The 18,585-nt window shown below is 41.9% G+C and overlaps 1 protein-coding gene across 1 annotated transcript in view; it reads left to right on the forward strand.

Annotated features, from left to right (window-relative positions):
- LOC311521676 (cytosolic phospholipase A2 epsilon-like) overlaps positions 1–18,585 on the forward strand; it is a gene marked incomplete at its 5' end in the record, with an annotated part of 62,413 nt that overhangs the window by 19,017 nt on the left and 24,811 nt on the right. The window contains 8 exons of the mRNA XM_084630135.1: positions 2,978–3,114; positions 5,147–5,275; positions 9,861–9,901; positions 10,514–10,556; positions 11,386–11,467; positions 13,661–13,830; positions 13,957–14,052; positions 14,976–15,013. Coding sequence (XP_084486261.1) covers positions 2,978–3,114; positions 5,147–5,275; positions 9,861–9,901; positions 10,514–10,556; positions 11,386–11,467; positions 13,661–13,830; positions 13,957–14,052; positions 14,976–15,013 — 736 coding nt within the window. The remainder of the gene's footprint in view (positions 1–2,977; positions 3,115–5,146; positions 5,276–9,860; positions 9,902–10,513; positions 10,557–11,385; positions 11,468–13,660; positions 13,831–13,956; positions 14,053–14,975; positions 15,014–18,585) is intronic.

Below are 18,585 nucleotides of genomic sequence, written 5' to 3' on the forward strand. Positions count from 1 at the left end.
TGAGGGTAAGAGCGGGGTGTACCTGGGAGGGCATGACTCAAGCTGGTTCGGAGGGGCAAACCTTTAAATTGTGTCTCCCCCCCGCAAACACCAGCCCTCTGTGGAGAAAGAAGTGGTTCGGGACTATTTAGAAAAGCTGGACGAGCACAAGTCCATGGGGCCAGATGCGTTGCATACAAGAGTGCTAAAGGAGTTGGCAGATGTGATTGCAAAGCCATTGGCCATTATCTTTGAAAACTCATGGTGATTGGAGGAAGTCCCAGACGACTGGAAAAAGGCTAATGTAGTGCCCATCTTTAAAAAAGGGAAGAAGGAGGATCCTGGGAATTACAGGCCAGTCAGCCTCACCTCAGTCCCTGGAAAAATCATGGAGCAGGTCCTCAAGGAATCAATTCTGAAGCACTTAGAGGAGAGGAAAGTGATCAGGAACAGTCAGCATGGATTCACCAAGGGCAAGTCATGCCTGACTAATCTAATTGCCTTCTATGATGAGATAACTGGCTCTGTGGATGCGGGGAAAGCGGTGGACATGTTGTTCTTTGACTTTAGCAAAGCTTTTAACACGGTCTCCCACAGTATTCTTGCCAGTAAGTTAAAGAAGTTTGGGCTGGATGAATGGACTATAAGGTGGATAGAAAGCTGGATAGATTGTTGGGCTCAACGGGTAGTGATCAATGGCTCCGTGTCTAGTGGGCAGTCGGTATCAAGTGGAATGCCCCAAGGGTCGGTCCTGGGGCCGGTTTTGTTCAATATCTTCATTAAGAATATGGAGGATGGTGTGGATTGCACCCTCAGCAAGTCTGCAGATGACACTAAACTGGGAAGAGAGGTAGATATGTTGGAGGGTAGGGATAGGATACAGAGGGCCCTAGACAAATTAGAGGATTGGGCCAAAAGAAATCTGATGAGGTTCAACAAGGACAAGTGCAGAGTCCTGCACTTAGGATGGAAGAATCCCATGCACCGCTACAGACTAGGGACCAAATGGCTTGGCAGCAGTTCTGCAGAAAAGGACCTAGAGGTTACAGTGGACGAGAAGCTGGATATGAGTCAACAGTATGTCCTTGTTGCCAAGAAGACCAATGTCCTTTTGGGATGTATAAATAGGGGCATTGCCAGCAGATCGAGGGACGTGATCGTTCCCCCTCTATTCGACATTGGTGAGGCCTCATCTGGAGTACTGTGTCCAGTTTTGGGCCCCACACTACAAGAAGGATGTGGAAAAATTGGAAAGAGTCCCGTGGAGGGCAACAAAAATGATTAGGGGACTGGAACACATGATTTATGAGGAGAGGCTGAGGGAACTGGGATTGTTTAGTCTGCGGAAGAGAAGAATGAGGGGGGATTTGATAGCTGCTTTCAACTACCTGAAAGGGGGTTCCAAAGAGGATAGATCTAGACTGTTCTCAGTGGTAGCAGATGACAGACCAAGGAGTAATGGTCTCAAGTTGCAATGGGGGAGGTTTAGGTGGATATTAGGTTGGATATTAGGACAAAAATTTTCACTAGGAGGGTGGTGAAACACTGGAATGCGTTACCTAGGGAGGTGGTGGAATCTCCTTTCTTAGAAGTTTTTAAGGTCAGGCTTGACAAAGCCCTGGCTGGGATGATTTAGTTGGGGATTGGTCCTGCTTTGAGCAGGGGGTTGGACTAGATGACCTCCTGAGGTCCCTTCCAACCCTGATATTCTATGATTCTATTAAAAGAGCCACATGTTGCTCAGAAGCCACAGTTTGGTCACCCCGGTATAGTTCATGAACTTAGTATAGTGAGAGAGATGACACATCATCTCTGATTCTACAGTGACATACTTAGCATGACAGAAGATGAATGTTTCCAACAATTTACCTGGATTGCAGAGCTATGTGACGTAGCTATAGTTGAGCTATGTGACCTACTGAGCCATGATTGTTGAATCAGTCTGCAAACAATGCTAAGTTTTGCCTTGCTTGCTGAGGATAGCAGCTGCTTTTCCTGGGATAGGCACACTTCTTCTAAGACAGGGGTGGGCAAACTATGGCTTCGGGGCCGCATCAGGCCCTTCAGACGTTTTAATCCGGCCCTCGAGCTCCTGCCAGGTAGCAGGGTCTGGGGCTTGCCCCGCACTGGTGCTCCAGCCAAGGAGTGGGGTCTGGGGTTTGTCCTGCTCTGCGCGTACTGTGACTCTATGCGGCTCCTGGAAGCAGCGGCTATGTCTACACTAGAGAGATTACAGCGATGCAGCTCTAAGATCTTTCATGTAGCTGTTCTGTGCTGATGAGAGAGAGTGCTCCCATTGACATATTTAAACCACCCCCAGTGAGTGGCGATAGCATGTCAGCAGGAGAAGCTCTCCCGCCGACATAGCACTGTCCACACTGGTGTTTATGCCAGCGTCACTTATGTCGCTCAGGGGGCTGGAACATTAACACCCCAAGCGACATCACTTTTGCCAACGTAAGTGATAGCATAGACATAGCCTCACACGAATGTGAGAGGAGAATCTACCTATTATCTCCAGGAGTCACAGAGAGCACAAACCACTGTGCTACCCTTGAAGAGTTTCAGTGTGTACTCCTTCCCACCCTAAGTAGGATCAGCTCCACTGATTGGCATGGAGGGAGGATAGTACCATGGCGCTCCCTATGTGACAAGTCAAAAATTTGAGTGCTTATCTAAATCTTGAGGTTTCACCCATATCTATTTCTAATTTACAGATATGTAAATAAGATTCCAAGAAGAGAGATTTTCTTTTTTTATGTTTCATCAACAAGCTTAGGGTAGAATTTTTTTCTCTAGATCCTTCTGAAGCACTAAGAAATGTGTGACATGCAAGCTGATATACCATCTCATGTAGAGAACCTTGTAACTATGGATTTTCTTATTGGTTATAATATATATATACACACACATACATATATAGCGTGTATGTGTTTGTGTGCATATATATAGTTATAAATTGCTACATTGACAATTATTCTGTACTTTTCTCCAATAGTAAGCCAGTCTGATTGCTACGTGAGCCTGTGGTTGCCAACTGCTTCAGCTGAAAAAGTCCGGACCAAAACTATCAAGAACTGCAGGGATCCAGTGTGGAATGAAACCTTCTATTTCAGGATCCAGAGTCAGGTCAAGGTGCAGAAAAAATGCCAAGTACTCTCTCTTGTGTCTCATCTGTAGCCAGATCCTTCTGGTATAGAAAAAGCCAGGACAAGATTTTCTGCATCCTGTGTATAATATCCCTTCAATTACTAGGTGCTAAAAGTACCCTTAAAATTCCTCTGTGAATCATGTAAGTAACTCCAGTAACACATGTTTGGAGTTTGAGTTTAGTGTTTGGAATAAGACTCCAGAGGCAAGTTAGAAACATAATTTATTTTCTGGTTGTGAACTAATTCAACTGAGTTTATTGAAAATTACACAAACAAGCTGGAGAGCTAGAAAATTCTGACTTAGTTCGGATTTCACTCACCCAATTCCCCTGAAGGATATTTATTTATTATGTGTATAACATCAACATCTGATAGATACTCTGACAACAGAGAGATACAATGCAGAGTGATAACAAATGAAATAAAAATTAGAATCATTACACAATCAGAACAAATTCTCATTGAGTAGTAGCTTTGTTGTACTTAAAGTACTGTACAGGATCTTTTCAAGGGGGTTAAGGCAAAGCGCCACATTTATTGGTAACACATGTATCAATCAACACTGTATCATATGCATATGATATATATTACACTCATGCACTCACATACACAAACACAAGCACACTCCATCTTGTTGTTACCAACTAGTTGCTCCCCTTAACTTCACTGGGCAAGTGAGTTAGATGGGGGAGGGGTGGAGCCGGGTTTCTGTCGATCTGGATCGATCCTCTGATGTTGACAAGACGAGACCCGAGGTCCTCTGAAAGACACCTCACATTTATAGCAGCTTCCCTTTCATGCAAGCCTACACCAGATTCAAAATCTGTGTCTGTTGGTCATCTGTGGCGCCTCCTTCTGGGTGTTGTCTTAATGCTGCCACATTTACTTTCAAAGAAGGTGTTTTTCAAAAGAAGGTGCTCGCTTCTAACTCCCAAGGCCGTCATTGTGTCTGATTTTCTTTAATGAGCCCACTTGACAAGTTTTAATGTTCTTGAGTCTGTCTTCCATCCCCTCTCCAATGGTTGCAGCTGTCTGGAGGTGCTTGCCTTCCACACCTTGCTCATTCACACCTCATTCATTCAACAGGGCAATTGATTAAAAAAGGGGGAGATCTTATTCTACTCTTAGCAAAAAGACATTTTTCTTCTATCTTATTCTATCCTTAGGGGCTATAACATTATACCAAGGTTCAATACAAAATTTCTATATAAGGATTTGATACAAAGTTCCCATATACCAAGGCTCAATACAAAGTTTTTACAAAAACAGAGGTCACACGTGGCTAGACCTAATACAAAGTTATATGAAGAGACATAATACAAAGTCATATGAAAGTTATGCGAAGATGCTTAATACAGAGATTTATCTACAGCTTGAGATAATGAACAACAGCGTACAGAACTGAGACCCAGAAACTCCTATTTCTAGTAGCAGCTCTGTCACAATATGACACATAAAGTGTTAAGCAATTGATTCAGGTAGGTCTTGCTAAGGACATTATACTCAAACATTCCCTGAACACAGCTGGTTCTGTGATGAATTTGAAGGAATATGGATCAGTAAAGCCAACAGAGAACTTTAAAAAATGAATCCTTGGAAAAATTTCCAGGAGCCATAACTGCTTCCCTGTTGAATGGAAAAATTTATTCTTTCATGAGTTGATAAATTACAACAGATTTTTTTAAAATAAGATTATCTACATTTAAAATTAAATTGTATGTTCATCGAGATGGAGAATTTTTCAGAAAGTTATCTGCAAATGGAAACAGAGTCAAAATAGAATTCCTGATACAACCTTCATTGATCAGATTTGAATATATTTCCCGTAAAGATGAGTGATTATTCACTTACTCATCATCTCTCTCTTCTTCTGTCTTTGTGCCAATCTCTCCCCCACTTCTTTCCTTCTTTATCTTCCTGTACTATATGCAAACACTAAATATGGAATATTCACAAAGAACCTTGTTTCCTAGATGCTATCTAACAAAGAATATATTCTTAATTTATATTCCCAGAATGTCCTGGAACTGGCAATCTTTGATGAAGACGTTGTCCAAGATGATGGCCACCTCATTGTTCTCTTTGATATAGCTAAAATCCCACTTGGAGAAACAATTTTTATGAAGTTCCAGTTGAATCCACAGGTGAGAACTGATCTCACAAGCAGAGTGAGGAGGAAAGCATACATTTCTCTGGAATTTCCTCATAAAGTTAGTTTGTATTTGTCATAAATATAAAGGGAAGGGAAACCACTTTTCTGTATACAGTGCTATAAAATCCCTCCTGGCCAGAGGCAAAACCCTTTCACCTGTAAAGGGTTAAGAAGCTAAGGTAACGTAGCTGGCACCTGACCCAAAATGACCAATGAGAGGACAAGAGTCTTTCAAATCTGGAAGGGGGACAAAGGGTCTGTCTGTCTGTGTGATGCTTTTGCCAGGAACAGATCAGGAATGTAGCCTTACAACTCCTGTAAAGTTAATAAGTAATCTAGCTAGAAATGCGTTAGATTTCCTTTTGTTTAATGGCTGGTAAAATAAGCTGTGCTGGATGGAATGTATATTCCTGTTTTTGTGTCTTTTTGTAACTTAAGGTTTAGCCTAGAGGGATTCTCTATGTTTTGAATCCGATTACCCTGTAAGGTATTTGCCATCCTGATTTTACAGAGGTGATTCTTTTACCTTTTCTTTTTCCTTTGCCTCCATTTCTCTCTTGTGGGCAGCCTCCATTTCTTTTGCCTCCATTTCCATCTTTCTGAATTCTACCCGTCTTTCATGTTCCTTTTGTTTTTCCCCAGCCTCAAATCTGACTAATTCCAACTTCTGTTGAACAGTGCAGTCTGTCATCCTAACCTCTTTGTTTTTAACTAATTTTACACCTGAGAGCTGGAAAGAAAAGAAAAGAAAACAAAAAACTGGCTTGTAAAATTTTGCTGTGCTGTAACCTGATACCCTTTTTTTTCTGATAGCTGTTCTCAGCCTACAGAAAAATCCTTTTGTTATGCCTGCTGCTTTGTCCCCCAGGCAGAGAGACAGAATCTACAGCTGCAATCACCTTTTAAAATCCTGCTGTGCTTTCTGGTTCAAAATGGTCTCAAAATGATCCCACCACTCTGCCACCATGTCAAGATTCCTTCCCCACTCTGAACTCTAGGGTACAGATGTGGGGACCTGCATGAAAGACCCCCTAAGCTTATTCTTACCAGCTTAGGTTAAAAACTTCCTCAAGGTACAAACTTTGCCTTGTCCTTAAACCCTATGCTGCCACCACCAAGCATTTTAAACAAAGAACAGGGAAAGAGCCCACTTGGAGACCTCTTCCCACAAAATATCTCCCCAAACCCTACACTCCCTTTCCTAGGGAAGGGTTGATAAGAATCCTCACCAATTTGTACAGGTGAACACAGACCCAAACCCTTGGATCTTAAGAACAATGAAAAATCAATCAGGTTCTTAAAAGAAGAATTTTAATTAAAGAAAAGGTAAAAGAATCACCTCTGTAAAATCAGGATGGCAAATACCTTACAGGGTAATCAGATTCAAAACATAGAGAATCCCTCTAGGCAACAGCTTAAGTTACAAAAGCCACAAAAACAGGAATATACATTCCATCCAGCACAGCTTATTTTACCAGTCATTAAATAAAAGGATATCTAACGCATTTCTAGCTTGATTACTTACTAACTTAACATGAGTTGTAAGGCTGCATTCCTGATCTGTTCCTGGCAAAAGCATCACACAGACAGACAGACAGACAGACCCTTTGTCCCCCCTCCAGATTTGAAAGAATCTTGTCCTCATTTTTAAAAAAGGGAAGAAGGAGGATCCTGGGAACTATAGGCCAGTCAGCCTCACCTCAGTTCCTGGAAAAATCATGGAGCAGGTCCTCAAGGAATCAATTCTGAAGCACTTAGAGGAGAGGAAAGTGATCAGGAACAGTCAGCATGGATTCACCAAGGGCAAGTCATGCCTGACTAATCTAATTGCCTTTTATGACGAGATAACAGGCTCTGTGGATGAGGGGAAAGCGGTGGATGTGTTGTTCCTTGACTTTAGCAAAGCTTTTGACACGGTCTCCTACAGTATTCTTGCCAGCAAGTTAAAGAAGTATGGGCTGGATGAATGGACTATAAGGTGGATAGAAGGTTGGCTAGATTGTCGGGCTCAACGGGTAGTGATCAATGGCTCCATGTCTAGTTGGCAGCCAGTGTCAAGTGGAGTGCCCCAAGGGTCAGTCCTGGGGCCGATTTTGTTCAATATCTTCATAAATGATCTGGAAGATGGTGTGGATTGCACCCTCAGCAAGTTTGCAGATGACACTAAACTGGGAGGAGAGGTAGATACGCTGGAAGGTAGGGATAGGATACAGAGGGACCTAGACAAATTAGAGGATTGGGCCAACAGAAATCTGATGAGGTTCAACAAGGACAAGTGCAGAGTCCTGCACTTAGGATGGAAGAATCCCATGCACCGCTACAGACTAGGGACCGAATGGCTAGGCAGCAGTTCTGCAGAAAAGGACCTAGGGGTTACAGTGGACGAGAAGCTGGATATTAGTCAACAGTGTGCTCTTGTTGCCAAGAAGACCAATGGCATTCTGGGATGTATATGTAGGGGCATTGCCAGCAGATCGAGGGACGTGATCGTTCCCCCTCTATTCGACATTGGTGAGGCCTCATCTGGAGTACTGTGTCCAGTTTTGGGCCCCACACTACAAGAAGGATGTGGAAAAATTGGAAAGAGTCCCGTGGAGGGCAACAAAAATGATTAGGGGACTGGAACACATGACTTATGAGGAGAGGCTGAGGGAACTGGGATTGTTTAGTCTGCGGAAGAGGAGAATGAGGGGGGATTTGATAGCTGCTTTCAACTACCTGAGAGGTGGTTCCAGAGAGGATGGTTCTAGACTATTCTCAGTGGTAGAAGGGGACAGAACAAGGAGTAATGGTCTCAAGTTGCAGTGGGGGAGGTTTAGGTTGGATATTAGGACAAAAATTTTCACTAGGAGGGTGGTGAAACACTGGAATGCGTTACCTAGGGAGGTGGTGGAATCTCCTTCCTTAGAAGTTTTTAAGGTCAGGCTTGAGAAAGCCCTGGCTGGGATGATTTAGTTGAGGACTGGTCCTGCTTTGAGCAGGGGGTTGGACTAGATGACCTCCTGAGGTCCCTTCCAACCCTGATATTCTATGATTCTATCATTGATCATTTTGGGTCAGGTACCAGCTAGATTACTTTAGCTTCTTAACCCTTTACAGGTGAAAGGGTTTTGCCTCTGGCCAGGAGGGATTTCATAGCACTGTATACAGAAAAGTGGTTACTCTTCCCTTTATATTTATGACCGTATTATAATTCTTTTTTACCTTAATGACTGTTAGTGTCTCTCCATCCATCCATATATCTAGCCATATTTATTTCTTTCAACCTATCTATGAGCAAAGCTTCTCTAAAATTGCTTTGACATTGTACTGAATAATTTGGCTAGAACTGCAACCGTACTTTGTCAGAGGAGCTTATCAAAGGTTTGATGATATTGTTGACTGAACCACCAGTATTGAACTTCTGGAGATGAACATCTCCAGTTACATCACTGAGCAGCTCTGAAGAAGGGAAGTTGCTCTTGTCTTTAAAATACAGAACTGGGAGAGAGGAGGACCTGGGCTCTACCCCAGGCTCTGTTGTAGTCTGGCCATGTGACCGTGGACAAATCAATCTCTCTCTACCTGTTTCCTCACATGTAAACTCGTATCAGGACACTGGCTCTCCAAAAGGAACAGACATGTTATGAAGATTAAATAATTAATTTGGGTCAAGAATTTTTAGATCTTCTGATGGAAGGAGCTATACAAGCAGTAAAATATTATTCTGTGTCATAACTTGTTGCCATTGACCTAGCAACTTTGGAGCACAATAGTGATTTTGACTCTTGAAACTGGTATTGGTCTGTACTGGTAAAAAAACCAAGAATCTGATAATTAAGCTGCATGAGTTCAATATTTAAATATTGGCACCAAATCCCATATTTGGCAAATAGGCAAGTAGGCACACTTTACACACTTAAACATCCTTGATTTGGATGCTCAAAGCCTTATTTAGATCTTCACAATATTTTTCGAAGTGATACATTTTTAGCCTCTGCCTGAAGTGGAGGGACAGGAAAGAAAGAGATCTATTTAATATCTTATGTCCAAGCAAGTAATAAGGAGAATTGAGAATGTCCTCAGTTCATTCAGTAATATCAACATCTTTTTGATCCTGGAGAGGTCAAAGCAACGAGCTTCTCTCCCCTAATGACAGGTTTCAGAGTAGCATTCGTGTTAGTCTGTATCCGCAAAAAGAAAAGGCGTACTTGTGGCACCTTAGAGACTAACAAATTTATTTGAGCATAAGCTTTCGTGAGCTACAGCTCACTTCATCGGATGTTCCGATGAAGTGAGCTGTAGCTCACGAAAGCTTATGCTCAAATAAATTTGTTAGTCTATAAGGTGCCACAAGTATTCCTTTTCTCCCCTTGTGGTGGGAACAGCTACTGGGAAGCAGAATATTGTTAGGGACCAAAAAGTGAAGTTAACTGACTATACTTGCAACACAAAATTTAAGGCTACTTTGCAGAAGATCCTTGAATACTAGGGCAGGGGTGGGTAGGAAGGGGAAGTAGAGTTTACACAATCAATGGGGCTGCCCTTATTGGGGAAGGTTTTTGCATGCTTCATTCATTTCTCTCTCTAATTTTCAGAGAAGGGAGGAGCTGGAGGCTGAGTTCACACTGGAGAACCTGTGAGTAAACCTCAAATATTATGAAATCAGAAATTAATGGACTCAGCAATTCCAAGAGTAATCAATCAATAGGGAAAATGTTTCATATCCTTGCTGTTTCTTCAATAGCCAGACCCCATCCCCAGATTCCTTCCTTTTCCAAAACAGAGCACACTTAAACAAATCTTTTAAATAAAATATAAAAGAGGGAGAAGAAAAGAGACAGAGTGGGGGAAAGAGCACAACAAATATCCATATCACTTTCTAGTAATAATTTGTGTCACTGTAATTTTTCCTAACGATGATGTGTTATTTAGGTCCCCCATAGGAGTCCAAGGCTGGCTTCTTGGGACCAGTGAAATGCATGTCAGTGGTGTGGGCACCCCTGGCCAATTCATGGCACTGGGGGCAACGTGACCCACACAGTCATTAATGATATTAAAACTGTCACAAACCTCTCCCAGAGGTTTGACTATAGTTGAATCATCTCTGTCTCTGAGTAGTCAGTGTGGCCTCTAAAAGAGGCACACTTTTATGAACAACCAAAAATTAAAAAGATCAAGATAAAAATGCTTAAAGTTGTATTTAGACGATACTGGTTGTGAAATGTGTACTTTTCATTTTGTTTTCTAGTCTGGATCTTCCTGAAACCATCATCACCAATGGAGTAGTAGTGGTACATTTTGTTTTCTTTTCTCTTGCCTCTACCTCATAGCAATACTTATAATACTGTGCAGAAACTAGAGAATCAGTAAAATGACCCAGAGCTGATACTCCTATACACTTCCTCATGCTGAGGCAAAGGCTGAGCTTGGATAGCTTGTGAACAGTTTGCATTTCCCCACCATTCCCTAGAGTGTCTGTGTTGGTCGTGACTGAGGCTAGAGTATCTGGGAGCTCCCTCAAGCCAGCACACCATAGAACTGACTAGCTGGAGAAGCGTAACAATGAGGACTCACAGCCGGTGCTCTCCCATTATTCCCTGCAGTGACTGTTGGAAGAAACTTCCATTGGAGTACAGCAGGAATTTTACTACTCCAGCCAGCACTCCTGCATCATTCCATAGCCTAGCTGCCACTAGTTATGAGCGCAATGAAAAATACATAGCAAATCATCACTTGTCAAGGACATTTGTTTTCTTTGTAGCTTTATTTTTCCCCTTTGGGAGTCCTGGTGGATCCTTATGGGACCTTTAAGAATGCCGTCATTTTCTCTTGCTTTATACCACACCCCATAGACACCTAGGGTATGTGTATCATAGCTACCATCGTTTCACCTGCGGATTAGATATGACTCTCTCTAGAGCCCATTAATAGTACTTCTTAGTCTACCAGAGAGATCATTGCAGAAGAATGCAAGGCACTTAGAACCAGGGATCAAGCATGCTGTCTCCACAGTGCTCCCAATATTTGCCACCCTGGTAGCAAAATAGTGGGCTGAAGAGATAAGTCTCCCTCTGTGATATTTTCTGTGTGTAATCATCTTATTGGTCATGTTTGTTACAGTCTCGTGAAATTTCCTGCTTGGAAGTTCAGGTGGATAGGAGGAGGTGGAAGAAGAAGAAGAAGGAAAAAAAGCATTCTACAAGTGAGGTTATTGCTTCATTAACTGGTTATTAGTAGTTATAGCCTTTAAAACAGCAACTGGAAAATGTGTAATCCTTATTATAGGTTACACTGACTGCATCTACAACTGATTGTTAAAATTCCACTGCCTTAAAGCAACATTCAGGCTGAGATTTTGGACATATTACTCCTAGTCCTGCACAGTGTACAGTCATTTACACTGGTGGAAAATGTGTATAAAATGGTACCAGATCTGAATGGTAGCACTGTGCACACACTTTGCACTGATGTATATGACTGTACTGAGGCGGTCACCCCGCTCCGGCCCTGAAGGGGTTAAAACAGCCCTGGGAAGCCAATAGGCTGATTGGGGAAACAGCCACAGCTGGAGCCACGCCCCAGTCAGGCCACATCTGGCCCTATAAAAGGGCTGTGTCTCTCTCTAGCTCTTGAGAGAGAAGGACCTGGCTGCCTGGGAGAGAAGGGTACTTGGGACAGACCAGTGTGGGGGAAATGGAGGAGGAGCTCCATCCTGGCAAATCCCCAGGCTGCAGGCCTGGTCAAAGGCCAGAACAGGTACTGGGGTTGCAAAGGTATAGCCTGGGGTTAGGCAGAGGTAGCAGGTCCAAACCCCCCCTTGCCAATGATAAGTGGTTTACAGACTGCGCTGCAGTCTGTCCCAATGAGCAGGAGCTGGATGATGACTGACAGTAGCCACTAAGGCAAGGTGGGTTTAGAGGGTGGGGGTTCCCCTGGGTGAGGAGACCCAGATTGTGGGTTACTGCTGGGGGCAGAACCCCTGGGCAAAGGGCACCAGGGTCTGGGAGGGACACGGGGGCCAGTGGCGGCGAGACACCGGCCTGCACAGGGTGCTCTGGAGGCTGGAGAGCTAATTCCCGAGACGACCAGCAGGAGGCACCGAGCCAGTGAGTCATCGCCTCACTACAATGGCCTACACAAGGTGCAGGACAATGGGGAATCAGGTCCTTGGAATTCAGACTTACGATTCCACTAATAACCTTGACTCTATCCCCTTTCCCATGTGCACTGCAACAGGGTTTTCACTGCATGGTCATACAAGTATACACGAAATAAATGCTCCATTTGTTTATCTGCAGTTATAGAAAAGAACACATTTTGTATTTGTGTGTGTGTGTGTATGTGAGTGTGTATATATATGTGTGTGTGTACACAATTTGGCAAATGTCACAGGCCCGTTTTTATGTGACCATCAACATGTAATGACAAGCTCTCTTTTAGTGTGTGTAGTGCATGCAGGAATGGTAACTTTCATGTGGGAATGAAAAAATTGAACTTTCTGATTTTGTGTGATTAATATCAGAGCCATAATATCACTTCCCCCAATATAAATTCCTTTGATTTTAATTATTTTGAATGATTACAAAATAAAATCTGTGTCTAAAGGTACTGTGTGCTTTGCTTGGTGCATGTGAGGGGCTGGGATAGTGATTGCAAAGTTGGCTTTAAGCTGTCTTTGAACTCCCATGGCTTCAAGAAGCTGGTTTGACTCCTAATGTTAGATGAGCTTCAGGGCTGCTCTAATTTATACTAGCAGTTATGGCTCTCATGAGCCTATACACCGCCTGGGAATTGGTGGCATGCTCCCTACAGTAAACCAGGGACATATGCGAAGAGAATCTCCAATTTCCCAGTGAGATTTCTAACTAGGTAGACTAGTTACACTTCTTCACACCACCTTGTGCTGATCAAGTGTCACAAAGGAGTTGTAGCATTGGCAAGCATCTGGCCTATTATCTATGAAGTGACTAAAATAGACAGAGATTCATCTGGTCTATTTGTTCTTATAAAGAAGGTTATTAGCTATTGTAGGGTCAAATCCTGCAGGGCAGCTGTACCGCACATCATTTGGCCTATAATAACATACAATACAATCATGTACATTTGTTCTGTCAGAATACAGTGGCGGTAAATACATGGCATCCCAAAGCACAGGGATGTTCCGATCTGGGTTTTTTGTTCAGGCCATTGTAAAGATAGGGCCATAGGCAATATTTGAATCTGAGTCCATGTCCAGATTTCAAATCTCCCCACCTCCCAAAGCGTACAGAACACAGGTTTTGGTTCCAGTTCATCTCTAGGTATTTTTGTCTTTTGGCGTTTTTGTTTTATTACAGACTGATAAAGGTTTGGTTTTGGTTTTGTTCGTTTTTTTTTTTTTGTCTCCTTTTGTTAGAGCACGACTTGACGTTTACAGTGAAAGGATCCTTTGAAGAAACTCATGGCCTTTCATTGTGCTGTGACCCCAGCTTTCATCTTACAGATCCCATCCTGTTTCACTATGCCAAGCATAGCCAGCCACAACTGGATATTACAGTCCCGAAAATGAAGACACTTCCCAGCTTTGTATGTTATAATTCAACATGGTAGTAGCATGGAGTAATATAGACAGCAACATACATCTACCTTTATTTGGGATGGGGCAGCAAAAGAGTACTTCTCCTTTTAATAAAAACTCTTGTTTCTTTTCAGTGTGCTTGTATGTCATGTAGAGCAGGAAGGAGTAGAACTGGCCCTTTGACTGTGCCATTGAATTTACTTCCCTTTGATCAAGAAGTAATAGATAAGGTAAGCATTGCCAGGCTTTGAGAATAGAATCATAGAATCATAGAATATCAGGGTTGGAAGGGACCTCAGGAGGTCATCTAGTCCAACCCCCTGGTCAAAGCAGGACCAATCCCCAATTAAATCATACTGAATTTTTTTAAGTTTTTGCTGGTTCCACCCAGAGAAACAAACCCAGCCTCCTAGATACCAAAGAGGACGTTTTCTATTAAGGGCATTAGAAAAAAGATATGGGAGTGTGTCTGCCAAGCTGTGGGGAAGGGCCAGAAAATACAATGCAGCAGTTCTTTAGTGGGGGGGATGGGGGGGGAAGGAGGAGAAAAGAGTCTGATATCTTGCACACTCAACCAGCAAGAGTGTCTAGAGCAGGAAAAGAACTGCATAGTTCAAGGTTCTTGAAAAGCCCAGTGTCTCCTAAGAATGTTGGCTATTCTATCCTAAACCCTACCACTACAGGCCAAATCCTCAGCTGGGCTAGGCTCACGCATCAATACTGGTACTTCAAGACTTTTGTTTTTGGTACTCGTGGCAGCCTGTCCGAGGCTTAATAATGGCCTTTCCACTGGGACCTACAGTTCCACTGCTGCCTGTCTCCCATTCATGTATGTATTCCCTAACCTGTAATGGAGCATGGGCTGCTCCATAGCCCAGCCGTGCAATAGTGAGACAAGGCAGGCAGAGGTAGATGATACAGACAAGGTCTTAACCTGGTAAATTGCTGCACCTTCCTGAAAAAACAAGGAACTATTGAGATGCAAGCGATTTTTCTACAAATTTTCTTGAGGCCATATAAATCACTCTGATTACAGCTCACGGCTTTGTGACTGTTCTGGTGACCAGGAGCAGATGAAACTAATTAAAGTCGGGAGGAAGGAAGGCTGTAGAAATATCTCAGCATTTATTATATTTCCATTTCTCATTTTCAGCACAGAAAATTTGACCTACATTTTAAGACAAAACAGTGGTAAGTTTCTTTCTTGGCTTCTTGGATTCTGATAGATGGTGGCCAAGTTCTGCTCTTTGTATCTGGGGAAAGATGTGCTTATGTCATAACTTTCTGCTGTGTACTGATCTCCAATTGAGACCATGTAATAAAACACACGCAGTGCAGTCAACATTTAATGAGACTTCTATTAGATCCAGCAGAAGAAGTGTTACTGATAGTAGTTTTTGAAATCTGTACACACAGGGTGAGATTCTGTGCTGTGCTGCCAGGGCTTGTGAGGAGTTCCTTGGAAGAAAGCTTTATGAATGCTGGGCGTATTCTCCGGCTAAAATGAGAGGTCTTAGGGACCCTTTATGTCACTCCAGACTTTTTACTTTGTATCAAGGGTTAGAAAAAGAGATCTCATTCATCCTGCCTATCTGTTATCCTCCGAGCACCGCAATCCACTGAACGCTCTTGTGCCAGCCATTATGCACTGTAAAATCCCTTACATAGCCAGTGACATAAGATAGCAGTGTGTTAATAAAAGACTTGACAAAGAATGTATAAGCCTGCCAATTGCCTTATAAAATGTAAATCCAGTTAAAATTGTACACCACTGGGTAGAGATGCCAGCTTATACACCTGGGTCCAACAGCTGTGTATTGTCATATACAGAAATTCAGGACAGGCAACATTTGGAAAAATACTTCATGGCTCAGTTATTTGCAATGTAGAGTCTCAGGGTGTGAACATGCATTTCTCCTTTGTATACCACCTAGCCTATATGCTTCAATATTTAAATCACCTCAGTGGGAGATGACATTATAGCATGTTATGGCACCAGTGTTTTATAGTTATTCTTGAAAAGACACTTTAATTCTAAAATCCTAATTTTAGCGACTTATACATCTCTGGAAATTGCCTTTTGGTGTTCGATTTCTCCTGCTGCTTCTCAATCCAGTTATGAATTTTATTAGAAAGCTTGAAAAAAATATAAGCTATTCTGAATAACATTCCATTAACAATATGTTGCATCACATACAAAACTGAATGAGAGAAAGTTATATACAGCATATATGTGTCATAGAAGATTAGGATTGGAAGAGACCTCCGGAGGTCATCTAGTCCAACCCCCTGCTAAAAGCAGGACCAACCCCAACTGTCAAGCCATATTGTCGCAGTCAGTACAGATTTTGGCCTGTACAGTGCTTACAGTGTCAATATCCTTACAAAACAGTAACAAAGGGGTACGTTGAAAAATATCCTAATGTTTATCAGCATCTGTTCCACTATCCACTGATATTTATTATGGGAAACACACCTGCCTTTATAGCAGATTATGATACATTGCAGAGATTTTCAATTTGAACAAGTTCTTAATCCCCATTAAAATTAATGGGAAATGGGTATCCAAATCCTCTAGGAAACTTGGAACATTTCAGTCTCTGCCTAATCTTTGAAGGGCAGGGAAAGTAGGACAGCGTTATCAACATGTGCATTCCTACCTTAGCAAGAAAACAAATACAAGACCAAAGACAGAACATTTGGTCCATCTAGGATACCCACAAATTGAAATAAATGTACCTGTGTATATTTAAATGTTTAGTCAGTTAGGTAAATGCAAACATATACTTGACTATGTTAGATAACACAATCCTCTTTTCCTATTTTTGAACCAAAGAAATGTAATACCTAAAAACTATGTTAATTCTGAGTTATGGCTAAGATTTAAAATACGAAAAAATCAAAAGTTGTTGTTCACAGCAACTGTGATTTTTGTTCCCTTGCACCAATATTGTATTTTGTATTCTCTACCAGGGTTAACGTTTATGCCATTAAATATATATACAACATGGACAAATGATGGCTGTTACTTAAATCTTTCTCTTACTGCACTTTTTAACAATATTTTCAAAGCAGCTTCCAAAACTCTAATCATACTTGTGAGTTCACCCAAATGTACAAACCAAAAAATGCATTTGAACATGCAAGCCCTTGGAGTTACCCATCTTGCAGGTGCAAATAGATGCTTCTCAAAATTTTGAAGATGCAATTTAGAAGGCTCTATTGACAATTTTCAGAGTAACAGCCGTGTTAGTCTGTATTCGCAAAAAGAAAAGGAGTACTTGTGGCACCTTAGAGACTAACCAATTTATTTGAGCATGAGCTTTCGTGAGCTACAGCTCACTTCATCGGATGCATACTGTGGAAACTGCAGAAGACATTATATACACAGAGACCATGAAACAATACCTCCTCCCACCCCACTCTCCTGCTGGTAATAGCTTATCTAAAGTGATCATCAAGTTGGGCCATTTCCAACTTGATGATCACTTTAGATAAGCTATTACCAGCAGGAGAGTGGGGTGGGAGGAGATATTGTTTCATGGTCTCTGTGTATATAATGTCTTCTGCAGTTTCCACAGTATGCATCCGATGAAGTGAGCTGTAGCTCACGAAAGCTCATGCTCAAATAAATTGGTTAGTCTCTAAGGTGCCACAAGTACTCCTTTTCTATTGACAATTTGACCCTCTATGTATAACTTTGCCGTTGGAGGTGCAAGTTGCCAATTCTGTTACTTGCAGCTATCTTTAGACATTTTAGATAATAAAAAATACCTTAATATCATGGAGAGCAGATAGATACTTTTGTTTTGTTAATAGAATAAAATTTTACAGGACTCTGCACATATTGCTGTCTGTCTTCCCGTATAGTTTATTAGTTTGTCCATATACAAGTTGTAATAACATAATATAAAAATGGATATATTGTGTCAGACAAATGGTCCATCTAGCCCAGTATCCTGTCTTCCAATAGTGGCCAGTGCCAGCTGCTTCAGAGGGAATGAACAGAACAAGTAATCATAAAGTGATCCATCCCCTGTTGCCCATTCCCAGCTTCTGGCAAACAGAGGTTAGGGACACTTCAGAGCATGGTTTTGCATCCATGCTCACCCTGGCTACTAGACAGTGATGGGCCTATCCTCATGAACTTATCTAGTTCTTTTTTGAACCCTGTTATCGTCTTGGCCTTCACAATATCCTCTGGCAAAGAGTTCCACAGGTTGACTGTGTGACGTGTGAAGAAATACTTCTTTTTGTTTGTTTTAAACCTGCTGCCTATTAATTTCATTTGTTGACCCCTAATTCATGTGTTATGAGAAGGAGTAAATAACACTTCCTTATTTACTTTCTCCACACCAGTCATGATATTATAGACCTCTATCATATCCCCGCCCTTAGTTGTCTCTTTTCCAAGCTGAAAAGTCCCAGTTTTATTAATCTCTCCTCATATGGAAGATGTGCCATACCCCTACTTGTTTTTTTGTTTTTTTTTGCCCTTCTCTGTACTTTTCCAATCCCAATATATCTTTTTTGAGATGGGGTGACCAGATCTGCACACAGTATTCAAGATGTGGGCGTACCATGGATTTAGATAGCGGCAATATGATATTTTCTGTCTTATTATCTATCCCTTTCCTAATGATTCACAACGTTCTGTGAGCTTTTTTGACTGCCACTGCACATTGAGTGGATGTTTTCAGAGAAGTATCTACAATGACTCCAAAATAGCTTTCTTGAGTGGTAACAGCTAATTTAGACCCCAT

Source organism: Lepidochelys olivacea (assembly GCF_965140295.1).
Source record: "Lepidochelys olivacea isolate rLepOli2 genome assembly, chromosome: 6".
Taxonomy (NCBI): domain Eukaryota; kingdom Metazoa; phylum Chordata; order Testudines; family Cheloniidae; genus Lepidochelys; species Lepidochelys olivacea.